Source organism: Schistocerca serialis, chromosome 3 (assembly GCF_023864345.2).
Source record: "Schistocerca serialis cubense isolate TAMUIC-IGC-003099 chromosome 3, iqSchSeri2.2, whole genome shotgun sequence".
NCBI lineage: Eukaryota > Metazoa > Arthropoda > Insecta > Orthoptera > Acrididae > Schistocerca > Schistocerca serialis.
This window is the reverse complement of record NC_064640.1, coordinates 903,952,997-903,968,238: the sequence shown is the minus strand read 5'-3', so window position 1 is coordinate 903,968,238 and position 15,242 is coordinate 903,952,997. Positions and strand designations below refer to the sequence as shown.

Here is a 15,242-nt window from a genome sequence, read left to right as displayed (position 1 = left end):
AATGTGCTGTTTGCAAATTGAATGATGAAATATTATGTTGGAGAACCAAATGGGCCCTACGAGCTGCAAGATTAGGAGGTACAAGTGTGTGCAATTTGCTAGGGGTGAAATCATATTAACATTTTCCAATTCACAACTGTCAAGAAGACTGGATTATCACAAACTGTTCACTGAGACTACACGACATGGTATTGCAGAAAATACATCACAAAGCCTTAAGATGCTTTTAACATTCACGTAAGTTGAATATCTCCTGTCAACGCCAGAGCTTCTTATAAGCTCCAGTGCATACAAATACTGGCTTTAGTCCATCTGAATTTAATTTACAATTAATCTTCTACATTCCTCTGTGTCTTGGTTTGCAAATATTTGCTTCTTGACTTTTTATTTATAAAATAATCATAATAATCTCTGTGCATACTCCTACTCACATCCTCTCCCCCCCCCCCCCCCACACACACACAACTCTCCTCCCCCCCCTCTCTCTCTCTCCCCCCCCTCCCCCCCCCCTCTCTCTCTCCCCCCCCTCCCCCCCCTCTCTCTCTCTCTCTCTCTCTCTCTCTCTCTCTCTTTCTCTCTCTCTCTCTTTCCTCTCTCTCTCTCTCTCTCTCTCTCTCTCTCTCCTCTCCCCCCCCCCTCCTCCCCCTCTCTCCCCCCTCCCTCCCTCGTCTCTCTCTCTCCCCTCCTCCCCCTCCCTCCCCCTCCCCCCCCTCCCCCCCCCCCTCTCTCTCTCTCTCTCTCTCTCTCTCTCTCTCTCTCTCTCTCTCTCTCTCTCTCTCTCACCCCCCTCCCTCCCACACTCTCTCCCCCCCTCCCCCCCGCTCTCCTCTCTCCATACACTTTTCACATTTGTAATTTTTTTTTGTTTCATGGTGATAACCCTCTGTAAATTTATTTAGCTTGGTTTTTCTCTTATATTCCTCACCCATGATTTCCATCTTATTGTTAACTAATACGTTTCGATTATTTGTCTCAACACAGGTAAATAAGTTTTGAGGCTTTCTTCTTAGTATTTCTTGTAGAAGGGAACCTGGGAGCTAGTTCTGACAGGTTAAAAAGCAAAAACTGTTTTCGTAACTGCTCCATTTTATTTCAAAGGTGAAAAGGTCCTTCCGTTGTGTACAGTAGATAATAGGCCATTGCTCTCATATTTTAATTGTGCATTTTAAATCTACAGCAGTGTGTTCCAGATAAAATATTTTATTAATTTGCCTGCATTTTAAATATAAGTAAATTGTATTCATCAGTATTAAACTGAGAGTTGCATTTTCTTTTCTGTTTATAATTCCAAAAAATGTTCTATCTGTTACCAGAATAGCATCTTAACCAAAAAAGCCTGTTGGAAATATTTGGTATATTTTAAGGTGATAGATCAAATTTTATTTTCTTTATTTTTCTGTGCAAAGTTGCGTGACCGTGAGTTGTTGCAAAATGAATTAAAGTTGCAGATAAATTGAGCAGGTTTTTGGTTTGGTAATAGAAAGCTCTACAAGGAAACAAAATTAATGATTGAGAGTAGTTACCATTACTCAAACGTTGCAGTTACTGGTACAATGGCTGTTTTCTCAGCTTATTCTGTATGTGTTGTAAGGAGTGTGTTTCGCAGGATCATTGTTGGTGGGTATATGGGAAAGACTCTGTTCATATGTTTACAGGGTTCTGCGTCTCAGGAGGTGTGTTGATGAAAGGTAGTTTAAATTGTAAAAATTGTAGTTGAAGTATTTAGGTATCTGACTGAGCAAGGTACTTCCTGTCAGAGTAAATGTCGAGGAGAAGACTAACAGCACATATTGATAAGATCTGCTTGCTGCAGCATATGCAGTGTCCATGACTGCCCAAACTGAAACTGTAGGGAAAAGAGTTTACTTATGTGAAGTATTAAAAGGATGACAATTGTGAATTTGAGGTATTGTTGCTTGTTGGTGGGTTTGCTCAACTGATTGTGTTGATCCTTGGTATGATGACCCATTTTGGAGACAGTGTGTAAGTAATGACAGCTGTGTTGTCATTTCAACAAATTGCAGTGTGAAAATTGGGTACATTTATGGGATTATATCATTCTGAAGATACTACAAAATAAACAATCACTTGTGATTGTAGAATACAATTGTGTTTATAAACCATACAAAATGTACTTGCAAATTAGGTCTAAATTATTCATAAGTACTGATAGTGCAGTTATGCAAACAAAAGTTGCAAGTTTTGAACAAAGTTGAATTTAAATAATGAACCCAGTAGAAGAGCCTTTGTCTTCATGGAAAGATGACTCTACACATATGTACATACTTCGGAAGCCAGCACATGTTGAATGCTGTAAAGTACCTTGTACCACTATTAGTCATTCTGTTTCCTGTTCCACTCGCAAATGGATCAAGGGAAAACCAACTGCATATATGCTTACATATGAGTCACAATTTCTTTTATCTTCTTTTTGAGATCCTTGTGCAAGATGTATATTGGTAGCAGTAGGGTAGTTCTGCAGTCTGTTGCAAATACTAGTATTTAGTAAACAGAGTGTCTTCTTCCCTCCAGGGATTGTCATTCAATTTCATGGATCATTTCTGTAATAATTGCATGTTGATTAGATCTACCAGTAACAAATGTAGCAGTGCACCTCTGGATTGCTATGATGTCTTCCTTTAATCCAAGCAGGTGGGGATCGCCAACACTCTAGCAGGATGCAAGAATGGGTCACACAAGTGTTCTGTATGCAGTTTCCTTTGTAGATGAGTTATACTTTATGTGAATTCTTCTTGTAAACTGAAGTTGACATTTTGCTTTCATTACAACCACCCCTACGTGCTCATTCCATTTCATGTCACTTTGCAGTGTCATGCTTACGATATTTAATTGATATGACTGTCGAGCACACCCCACTAATACTGTAATCAAACTTCACATCATTTTGTTTCCTACCCCCATTATCTTACTTTTTCACAGTTAGAGGGAACTACCATTAATCATACTAAATAGAACTTCTATACAAGTCATCCTGTATTCTACTACAGCCACTCACAGACAACACTTTCTTATACACTACAGCATCTTCAGCAGACAGTCACAGATTGTTGCTCACTCTGTCCGTCAGATCATTTATATATGTTGAGAACAAGAGCAGTCCTATCAAATTTCTCTGGGGCACACCTGACAAAACCATTGTCGCTGATGAAAACTTGCCATCTAGGACAGTATACTGGTTTCTGTTACTTAAAAAGTCTTACGGAATGAGGTTGCACAGTGGTTAGCACACTGGGCTCGCATTTGGGAGGACAGCAGTTAAAATCCACATCTATCCATCCAGATATTGGTTTTCCATGATTTACCTAAACTGCTCCAAGCAAATGCCAGAATGACTGCTTTGAAAGGACATGACCAGTTTCCTCTCCATCCTTAAAAAAATTCTGTATTTGTGCCCCATCTCCAATGGCCTCAATGTTGACAGGATGTTAAATATCAGTCTTCTTTCCTTTCTTTCTTTGAGTCACACACATATCTGAGAATCTATTTTATGTGCATGGACCTTTGTTAACAGTCTACAGTGTGCCACTACCAAAGATTTTCCAAAAATCTAGGAGTATGGAATCTGTCTGATGTCCATCATCCATGGTTCACAGGATACTGTGCAAGAAAAAGACAAACTGAGTTACGCATGAGCAATGATATATAAATCTGTGTTGATTTGTCGATAGAAGACTTTTTCTTTCAAGGAAATTTATTGTATTCAAATTAAGAATATGATCAAGAATTGTGGGAGAGCCATACCTTATTGTGTGTAATGATAAAGCAGATAGAGAAATTGCTAATGAAGACCAGAATTTAGGATATAGGACCAAATATTGGTCAAAGATGTTAGAAGTCTGGTACAAATCTGATAATATTTAATATGAAAGTTTATTTTCCTACTTTGTTACTTGTTGTAGTTGACAGATATGATCTAATTGTACACAATGAAATATATTTACTTCCAACTAGTTGAATTAATTTTGTTGGTAGCATGAACACCCTGCTACCTCTACCTTTTTCTTTTACTTCCAATAATTGGAAGTAAGTGAACAAATATGCTGATGAGGCAAAACATTATGACCACTGCCCATCACGAGATTGAATGCCATTTGGTGGCATTGCTGGTATGTAACATGCTAAGAAAACTATATGAGCAGATCAGAGATGATGGGGGAATTATTCTAGTGATGATATCCACTGACATCAGACGTTGTTATGTCCCTGTGCCTGGGACTACCTTCTTGTGAAGCTAATTGGCTATTGGAGCATCTACAGAAAGTGGATGAAACAATGAGTAGGCAAGATGATGTTGGACATCCACACCTCGTGACAAAAAGTGGAACTCAGAGGCTTGCTCACCTTGTAAAGCAGAATGGGCAATGATCTGTGACAGATACAAAGACAGAGTACAATCAGAATCCAGGCACAAGTGTTTTTGAGTACATCGTTCATTGCATACTGTTGAACGTTGGGCTCCGCAACAGATGACCCCTCTGTGTTGCCATCTTGACGCAACATTTCGATTAAGATAACAGTTGGCATGGTATCATTGAGATTGAATGTAGGATTGCTGAAATTGTGTCACCTGGTCTAAAATATCATGTTTCATATTATATCAGGTCTCTGGTCATGCACAGATATGCTGTTATTGAGGTGAATGCCATGCATCGTGCCATGGATGCAGGCCATTGGGGGAAGTAATGTGCTTTGGTGGCATTCAGTTTGGCTTCTGTGGGAAGTATGGTAGTAATAAAAGGCACTGTGACAGCTGTGGCCTATGTTAATGTTATTGTGGGCTATGTGCATTGTCCCACAGGCAGAGGCGTCTTCCAGCAAGATAATTATCTGTTTCACAGGACAAGAATCGTGGCACAAGGGTTTAAAAAACATAATATTGAACTCATGTTGATGTATTGTTCAACAAATTCACCTGATGTGAACCAGATGGAACACATCTGGGATGCTGTCTGCACCCACAAACTGTTGTTGTGGTTTTCAGTCCTGAGACTGGTTTGATGCAGCTCTCCATGTTACTCTATCCTGTGCAAGCTTCTTCATCTCCCAGTACCTACTGCAACCTACATCCTTCTGAATCTGCTTAGTGTATTCATCTCTTGGTCTCCCTCTACGATTTTTACCCTCCATGTTGCCCTCCAATGCTAAATTTGTGATCCCTTGATGCCTCAAAACATGTCCTACCAACCGATCCCTTCTTCTAGTCAAGTTGTGCCACAAACTTCTCTTCTCCCCAATCCTATTCAATACCTCCTCATTAGTTACATGATCTACCCACCTTATCTTCAGCATTCTTCTGTAGCACCACATTTCGAAAGCTTCTATTCTCTTCTTGTCCAAACTAGTTATCGTTCATGTTTCACTTCCATACATGGCTACACTCCACACAAATATTTTCAGAAACGACTTCCTGACACTTAAATCTATACTCGATGTTAACAAATTTCTCTTCTTCAGCAACGATTTCCTTGCCATTGCCAGTCTACATTTGATATCCTCTCTACTTCGACCATCATCAGTTATTTTACTCCCTAAATAGCAAAATTCCTTTACTACTTTAAGTGTCTCATTTCCTAATCTAATTCCCTCAGCATCACCCGATTTAATTTGACTACATTCCATTATCCTTGTTTTGCTTTTGTTGATGTTCATCTTATATCCTCCTTTCAAGACACTGTCCATTCCATTCAACTGCTCTTCCAAGTCCTTTGCTGTCTCTGACAGAATTACAATGTCATCGGCGAACCTCAAAGTTTTTACTTCTTATCCATGAATTTTAATACCTACTCCGAATTTTTCTTTTGTTTCCTTTACTGCTTGCTCAATATACAGATTGAATAACATCGGGGACAGGCTACAACGCTGTCTCACTCCTTTCCCAACCACTGCTTCCCTTTCATGCCCCTCGACTCTTATAACTGCCATCTGGTTTCTGTACAAATTGTAAATAGCCTTTCGCTCTCTGTATTTTACCCCTGCCACCTTCAGAATTTGAAAGAGAGTATTCCAGTTAACATCGTCAAAAGCTTTCTCTAAATCTACAAATGATAGAAACATAGGTTTGGCTTTTCTTAATCTTCCTTCTAAGATAAGTCGTAAGGTTAGTATTGCCTCACGTGTTCCAACATTTCTACGGAATCCTAACTGATCTTCCCCGAGGTCCGCTTCTACCAGTTTTTCCATTCATCTGTGAAGAATTCGCGTTAGTATTTTGCAGCTGTGACTTATTAAACTGATAGTTCGGTAATTTTAACATCTGTCAACACCTGCTTTCTTTGGGATTGGAATTATTATATTCTTCTTGAAGTCTGAGGGTATTTTGCCTGTCTTATACATCTTGCTCACCAGGTGGTAGAGTTTTGTCATGACTGGCACTCCCAAGGCCATCAGTAGTTCTAATGGAATGTTGTCTATTCCCGGGGCCTTGTTTCGACTCAGGTCTTTCAGTGCTCTGTCAAACTCTTCACGCAGTATCTTATCTCCCATTTCGTCTTCATCTACATCCTCTTCCATTTCCATAATATTGTCCTCAAGTTCATCGCCCTTGTATAAACCCTCTGTATACTCCTTCCACCTTTCTGCCTTCCCTTCTTTGCTTAGAACTGGGTTGCCATCTGAGCTCTTGATATTCATACAAGTGGTTCTCTTCTCTCCAAAGGTCTCTTTAATTTTCCTGTAGGAGTATCTATCTTACCCCTAGTGAGACAAGCCTCTACATCCTTACATTTGTCCTCTAGCCATCCCTGCTTAGCCATTTTGCACTTCCTGTCGATCTCATTTTTGAGACGTTTGTATTCCGTTTTGCCTGCTTCATTTACTGCATTTTTATATTTTCTCCTTTCATCAATTAAATTCAATATTTCTTCTGTTACCCAAGGATTTCTACTAGCCCTCTTCTTTTTACCTACTTGATCGTTTGCTGCCTTCACTACTTGATCCCTCAGAGCTACCCATTCTTCTTCTACTGTATTTCTTTCCCCCATTCCTGTCAATTGTTCCCTTATGCTCTCCCTCAAACTCTCTACAACCTCTGGTTCTTTCAGTTTATCCAGGTCCCATCTCCTTAAATTCCCACCTTTTTGCAGTTTCTTCAGTTTCAATCTGCAGTTCATAACCAATAGATTGTGGTCAGAATCCACATCTGCCCCTGGAAATGTCTTACAATTTAAAACCTGGTTCCTAAATCTCTGTCTTACCATTATATAATCTATCTGATACCTTTTAGTATCTCCAGGATTCTTCCAGGTATACAACCTTCTTTTATGATTCTTGAACCAAGTGTTAGCTATGATTAAGTTATGCTCTGTGCAAAATTCTACAAGGCGGCTTCCTCTTTCATTTCTTCCCCCCAATCCATATTCACCTACTATGTTTCCTTCTCTCCCTTTTTCTACTGACGAATTCCAGTCACCCATGACTATTAAATTTTCGTCTACCTTCACTACCTGAATAATTTCTTTTATCTCGTCATACATTTCATCAATTTCTTCATCATCTGCAGAGCTAGTTGGCATATAAACTTGTACTACCCTTAAACTAGCAACATGTAATTTACAAGAATTGCATGCCCTGTATGTAGACATCTACAGCTACATACCCCTAGAAACTGATCAAACACTAGTTGACACCTTGTCATGCAGTATTGCTGCTGTATTGTCTTCCAAAGGTAGACCAACACACATTAATGGTTTGGTTCATCAGTGTATACATAATTCAGATTATATGGGTAACAATCTTTTTCCTCTCACACTTGCAAGATTATGAATCTAGTTACCCAAGTGTGTAGTTAAGTTTTATGTAATTGTAACCAACAGCCAACAAAAACCTATCTGTTTTAGTCAACAGTTTTTGAAATACTACATAGTTATACTCCATGAACAATAAAAGAATGTGTGTGTGTGTGTGTGTGTGTGTGTGTGTGTGTGTGTGTGTGTGTGTGTGTGTGTGTGTGTGAGAGAGAGAGAGAGAGAGAGAGAGAGAGAGAGAGAGCGCAATTACAAATAACACCATCTTTTGGATTCTTGCCAAGACAAGACCATTTCTTAGTAACCAGTATCAGAAAAAACAAGACAAAATTTTCTTTGAACTTTTGAGTAGTCAAAAGACCAATGATCAAGTTTCTGATACAGTAAATTTGTGTTAGTACCGCAAATCTGGAAAAAAAGAAAAAAAGATACAGGAATAAGGGAATAATTGCAAAATTTGAGCCATTCTTTTTTGTGTAAATAAGGGGAGGGGGCCGCAGAAATACTGTCATTTGCATTGTGTAAGAAACTTGGGTGATCATCATATTACAATGTTTGTGGCTGCACTACCATAGTGGAGAAACAAAACAATTGTAAATTTCAGTGTAACACAACACATCCTGTTATCTGTTGTGGAGTACAACCTGTTATTGTTTTGGAGCAGATGTTAAAAAAGGATTGAATTACTTCACCTCATAATCTTAAATTGTTCATTTAGAACAAAAACTAGACAAACATTTTTTACATTTACAAAAAAAAAAGGCTGTGTGAGAATCTACAACAGAAATGCCTGTTAATATGAAGGTTTCATTATCATTATGTAGCACCTGGCACCATGGTTGGCTGTATCAAATGTTCCTGAATGGAGAATAGTCTGATGCCCATGTGATCTAACTTTGTATAGATTTTTGTAGTTTCCACACAGGATGATGAATACTGTAAAAGAGATGTAATTAATTGGCCAAAAGAAAGTAAGAATTTATATCAGCCGTGTTCTACATGAGGAAAACCGGAACAAGACCCAATAGCTATAAAAAGTTGCTTCCTGGCTACTGACTGGAAAGTCTTTCCTGCTTTAATTTTTTAAAAATGATTGCAATTATTGCCATTTAGGTCATTATAATTGGAGCATAAACTAGTTGGACAGATATGGACAAAGTTATTAGTAGTAGCTTTGGTATAAAGAAATAATCATACCATTTTCCCGTAGAATTTTAGAAAAAGGTGGGTCAGAATGACAAAAGCTGGACATAACACCACACATCATCAAAACAAAACCAGTGTCTTATATCATATTGCTACCTGAATAATTTGATAGATACTAATTTGAAGGGGAGAGTACAGTATTGCTTTATGAAGTCAGTACTCTAAAATGTATTTTTATTTATAACTATTATATTAAGTATTCTAACTATCATACTAAGTATTCTTCTCCCTAGTCTCTTTTTCCACTTAAATTGCCCATATAGTCAGTCATTTTGTATGGTATCTTTACCAGTGGAAGCAATAACTGTGGTGGGTTTCATAGGTGTAGTGCTTCTTACTCATCCATGTTTCAAGACATTATCAGAGTACTGTTTTGTATGTAAATTTTGCAAATGATGATTTAAAAATGTTTTTTATTGAATGAAACAAGTTTATTGTTACCAGTCACTGTTTACTTGTAACCATAGCACATTTCAGAGGTCTATGAAAATGCATAGCTTGAAAAGTAACTATTATTGATATATCTTTTGCTAAATTTAGCTCAGTTTAACAAGAGAATGGAAAGAAATTAGCTTGGGATCTGTTGATAACTTTACCCCAGGGATTTGCTTGAAGAAATTACAGAAAGATAAAATCGGGGTTGTTTGACCCCTTTTCCACAAACAAGTCCTGTGGAATAGCCAGTGCATTACACCATGCTGTGGTAAATTTCTCTTCAGAAATTTTAACACAATAATTACAAAAACTGTTTACATATAGGTATGTTTTTGTGAAGGTAAAGGCACAGTACAGGGCTGCTTGTGAAAATTACTGAAAAATTACAGCACTGTTTCACAAGATATTGTCAACATCAAAAGCTATGATATGATAAAATTACTGATTTTGAATTATGTGGATGTATTGTATTGGAGAAAGTGTGGTTTTCTTAATAACAAATTTGATTTGAATAGGGTAGTTAGTTCACTGTAATAGAACTAACTATTACAGTGAAATTTGGAGTTTACAGGCTAATGAAAACTGGATATGCACTTCTCTTTATTGTAGACAGTATCATGAGGGGGGGAGGGGGAATCATAACTGGGTACAGCCATACATTGGCCATTTTCAGATTCTATATGAAATAGGTGAGATTTGGGAAAGAAGTTTTAGAATTTAAACTATGGTGTTTGCCAGACAAGTTGCAGGCCTTAACAGGAGATAGCAGTGGTTTAAGTTACCATTGAGATCTCTCCTAAGATTGTATCACTTGAGCAGTGATCCCTGTTAAAATGACAGTTACTTTTTCCATGCCCTGTATAGACAAGAAAAGAGTCTCTGGTCGGACCCATAATATTACACAGAATGCCCAGGATCACTATGGAGAAAAATATCAAGTGGGCTGTTTTGAAAAATGACCAGGAAAGAAGTTTTTTCTAATTTGTTGCTAAGTATGTTTGTTGTGAGGAAACTGCCAGAGGATGGTAATAAAACGTTAGTTAGTGAGGAGGTATGGTGCAAAAGCCAGAGGACTCATATTTGGGAGGAACTGGATTCAAATATCTACTTGGCCACAGTTATTTAAGTTTTTTGTGTTTGTTTTTACTCACTTCAAGTGAATGATGAAATGATTCTGTAAGCGGGCTATGGCCATGTCCTGATCCCAACTGAGTTAGAGCTTCATCTATAGTGACTTAAGCACTGATGAGCTTTTGAAAACTAGCTTTTGTTTTTTCATTTTGTACATCCGAAATATATACTTAATTAGCTGTTCATTTACTGCATCAATGTACAGAATAAACCAGCTATCTATGTTTTTTTTTTCATTTATGATGTTTCACTTGTTAAAATACAAATCACCCTGGAGGAAAATATTGGGTTTGTTTTGTACATGTAACTAGTAAAAATGTATGTGAAATGTACATGTAACTAGTAAAAATGTATGTGAAATGTACATGTAACTAATAAAAATTGAAATTATTGGTTACCTTAAGGATTGCACTATTTTTATGCTAGACAAGAAAATAAACATACAATATTTTGTGGCATTACAAAATGTGTTGCAGAAAAAATTAACACAATCTGATACGACCCCCCCCCCCCCCCTCACACACACACAGTGCATGCACATGTGGTTAATCGTGAGTGGGCAACATACGAGTATTATTATGATGTAAAAATGTAATGCATTCTGAAGGGTTAATGAATATTTAGATGTGACAGTTTTATTCTCAAATGGAAGTTTCTTCTGCCAGTTTTAATAATTGAGACAAAATTTTGTGGTTTAAAACTGAGTATGCAACTACAGTGATGAAGGTGCTGTTATTGCGAACATAACATAACATAACATGACCTAACCTAACCTAACATAACCTTCATTGTGGTTAATTGACATGCAGTTGCCCATGGCACGCATCCTTATGTTACATTCACTTTACCGGCACACATCACGTGAACTGAGCCCTCCAGAAGCTAAAGTAAATATTTAGTGTGTCTGCAGCTTTTCACCCACTGTGCAGGATTGAGGTATGAGAGAAAAGGCTTGCATAATGTATTAAAACAGTTCCAGAATGAAACTTAGCCTGTGACAGTGTGTGCTCTGTGTTGGAATGTCCTAATAGATTAAAACTGTGTGTCCTGAACCTAGAACATTGGTTTTTGTGGGCAGTGCTTCTACCAACTGAGCTGTTCGGGCATGGCTCATGACCTACCTGCAGAGTTTCAACTCTGCCAGTGCCTCTCTTTTACTTTTCAAACTTGCATAATTTGTCCTGTATACAAGTTGACATTTTTAGTCTGTCAGGTAGCTATTGTAATTGTTACTCATTTAAACTAGTCATTTTTAACATTAGTTGTGCTTTGTTCTTTCAGTCATTACTTCCATTGCATCATGTAATATTTTTCAGTTCAGCCTTTTTTATCGTAAAATGTTTGTAATGTGACATTAATGAATATATGCCTTCAAAAAATACTTGCTGTTGCATTTGCTTGACTTTCTGTAGCTTCAATCACAATCACTTTCTTTATCGGCAAATCGTGCAGCCTGTGAAGAATTGTTGTTTCTGAGAAAGCAATATTCACTCATCAGTTGCAAAGTATGTCCTACTCAATACTACTTTCCACAATTTCTGTGGACAGGTGTCCACTGTGACCATTATTGCACTTAGCAGTTCCCTGTAAAACATGTTGCCTGTTATTCAGGTACTGTGTGTTAGAAGCATCACTATGCACTTTCTTCAGGAATTCAGAATTTTAGGCAGTGTGTGACCTTGTTTTGTTGGGAATTTTATAGGGGCCCAGCATTCAGTATTCACCTTAGTATTCAAAGATTAAGCTGCTTCTCATATTGTGGTCCACTCTATTGTGTAGCAACACTGGAACTTGGAGGACCGAGTGGATCAGGCTGAGAAGTTCTGGACATTCCTACATACACATGTGCATTATAATCAGAAATAGAATTTCAGCTACATACATACTGCCTGTATAGGGGAAGACTTTAGAAAATTTAGAAGAAGAGCTTAAAGGATTTATATGCTTTGATACTGTAATTTACGTTCAGAACTTTGAAGATGACATGACAATATAGTACCTCATTCCCTTCAGTATTCATCTGTAATGTGTAATGTTATTCAGACTATTTATCTTAAATAATTGAAGGCAATTTAATGAATTGTATTACTGATTTTTATGGCAATTTGTTTGTAGCATGAAAAAATGATAAAATGTGTTTCGCGGGCAGAGTTTGAATCATCATTGAGCTACCTGGATTTTAGATTTCCATTGCACGTGGGTAGTACTAACATCTGGTTGCCTTATGATTCGTTTGGCTCTAAGATTTAAACTATATTTGTACATGGTTGAATGTGACATCTGTGTTTTGATGTTTCAGGTGATGCCAAAGCCTGTGAGCACCAGTGTGATGCACGCGAAAGGAGAAAATGCATCAGTTGATGAAGAGCAATAATGCAGTTGTGTTTTCAAAAACAAATTCTTTAGAATTTCTTATATTGAATTTAGCTAGCTGTTGAATTAAACAGATAGATCACCAAAAGTTTTTGATTTATTTCCTTGTTTTTATTTTTGTATCTTTTATTGAACAAGAATGACTTTGAATTGTGTATTTTAAAATATGATTGAAAGCGGTATCAGGGAACTTCTTCATTGCTTGTATCTGTCTTAATTTAATAGTGCTATCAGCTTTTATTCCAATCATTCATCTTTATATGCTGTATTTTACCCTCAAATACAAAGTAATTCATAGACATGCGTATTCATACAGAATGGAATGTACAGATTGTCTTCATGTTTTTAAGATAATTGATATCGAAATTGTACACATTATTTATTTATTTGCTCCAAAGTCTTCTGCCTTCATATTATTAGAAAGATTGTTTTGAATGCCTTTTTATTGACAACAAAATGGCTATTAAGATGCAACTTTTAGATGATGGAGTATGCCAAATTAAATTTGGTGTGATAACCCTGCTCATTGATTAAGCTGAATTATTTGTGCTTGTGTGTGTGTGTGTGTGTGTGTGTGTGTGTGTGTGTGTGTGTGAGAGAGAGAGAGAGAGAGAGAGAGAGAGAGAGAGAGAGAGAGAGTAGTTTTCTGTTTTGTAGTTTATTGCTACTCATGATTTATTTAAAATACTTCTCTGCCTTTCTTATTTTTGTTAGCGGTAACAACTTTTGAGCAGATTGTATGAGGATTACTATTAGAAAGCCATAGTGATCATGTGACACTACAGTGTTACATTGCCATGCAGTTATTTGACACACACTGTAATTATCTGTTACTTCGCATAGGTGACTTCCTATTTACGATATATCCAAGTGAAAAATCTGTACTGTTTGCAGCTGTATATATGTTGTAACAAATATCACACAAATGATAATATGGGAGGAATTACCTGTTATTAGGCTATAGTTTACAGAGTTTCTGTCACATGAAAACAGTAGTAGAATACTGTAAGTTAAGGCTTATAATAATAATTTTCATTCAGATAATTTATTTTGTTGCTATGCTATGTTGCATTTTTGTATCTGAATATAGTCAGTGCTGCTGATAGTATTATTTTGTTGTTGTTGTTGTTTTTGTTTTTGTTGTTGCTGTTGCTTTTAATTTTTAAAATTGACTTAGTCATCAGCTCACTACCACCTCCAGTATAATGTCTGTGAACTGTTGTTCAGATAAAGAATTTATTCATCTCGTAAGATAAAATTAGGAACTGCAATGTTTTGATCTGTGTTAATTTAAAGATTTCAACCTGGTGCCCATAAGATTGATGTACTAAATACTTAGTTGTTCAAGATTGGCAATGTTAGTTTTTCAGTGTTACATGGTGTATTACTGTGTGATAGAACTGTGATGTATCATGCTAATGTCAATGAACTTTCATGTACACTGTAACTTTTTGTTCTCCTTGATTTTGGTGTGTCTATTTCAGTTGATAGTGTTCTGTGGGTGTTATGTGTATTATTATTATTATTATTATGTTTATTTCATGGGCTCTCCTGCTTTTCTACAATGTACATTCTGTATGCGATTAACCATTTGCTGTTGGGTAGATCTTGTATACATTATTGGGCATGATCAAGAGGACCTACAAAGATTTTTAACAAAAAGTAAGAATGTTAAGAGTTGAATGTTTTTAAATTGAACTAGCCTCTGCCCAAAACCATTAACTCAGCACAGCATTTATTCCCACTCATACCACTCTGTTTTCAAGTTTTGTTACATACTATGCATGTATACCAATAATTACATCAGTATCTTAAGAGCAATGACTGTAATATTCAGGGAATTTTGTGCTTTACAGGAGACTAGAACAGATATGGCAGTACTTGAATGAAAAAATAGTTGCAATGCTTTGCAGAATTCCTCTTGTACATACTTTTGTGCTGTAATGAGCACACTTGTAGTCTCCTGTCACTCTAAGGAACACTTTCTTGATTATCATTTCCAATGTTTCCGATATTCTTTGTGACTCACATGATCAAATCACTGAGAAAAGGCCCCCTCCCTCCCTCCCTCCCTCCCTCCCCCCCCCCCCCCCCCCTCCCCCACAGACCGGTAGCAGCAGCAGCAGCAGGAGGAGGAGGGGGGGGGGGGGGGGACTGTATAGAGGTGGAATTTGCTTAGGCGGCAATATTGTCTAGTACTGTTATGTACCCCATGACATATGAAAGAGAAGTGTGAGGAAATGAGTGTGAATGAAGTATCTGTTCCATTTCTACGTACTCTTACCTGCCCAATTTGTCAGGTTTCACAATTCTTGTGGCTCATTTCAGTTCAAA

At 37.3% G+C, this 15,242-nt stretch overlaps 1 protein-coding gene across 1 annotated transcript in view; it reads left to right on the top strand.

The window, feature by feature from the left end:
• The window catches only part of LOC126471155 (cyclin-T), a 124,831-nt gene extending 109,856 nt beyond the window's left edge, over positions 1-14,975 (top strand). The window contains exon 10 of the mRNA XM_050099256.1: positions 12,835-14,975. Within this exon, the coding sequence (XP_049955213.1) occupies positions 12,835-12,909 (75 nt within the window). The 3' untranslated portion in view covers positions 12,910-14,975. The remainder of the gene's footprint in view (positions 1-12,834) is intronic.
• Positions 14,976-15,242: the final 267 nt, after the last annotated feature.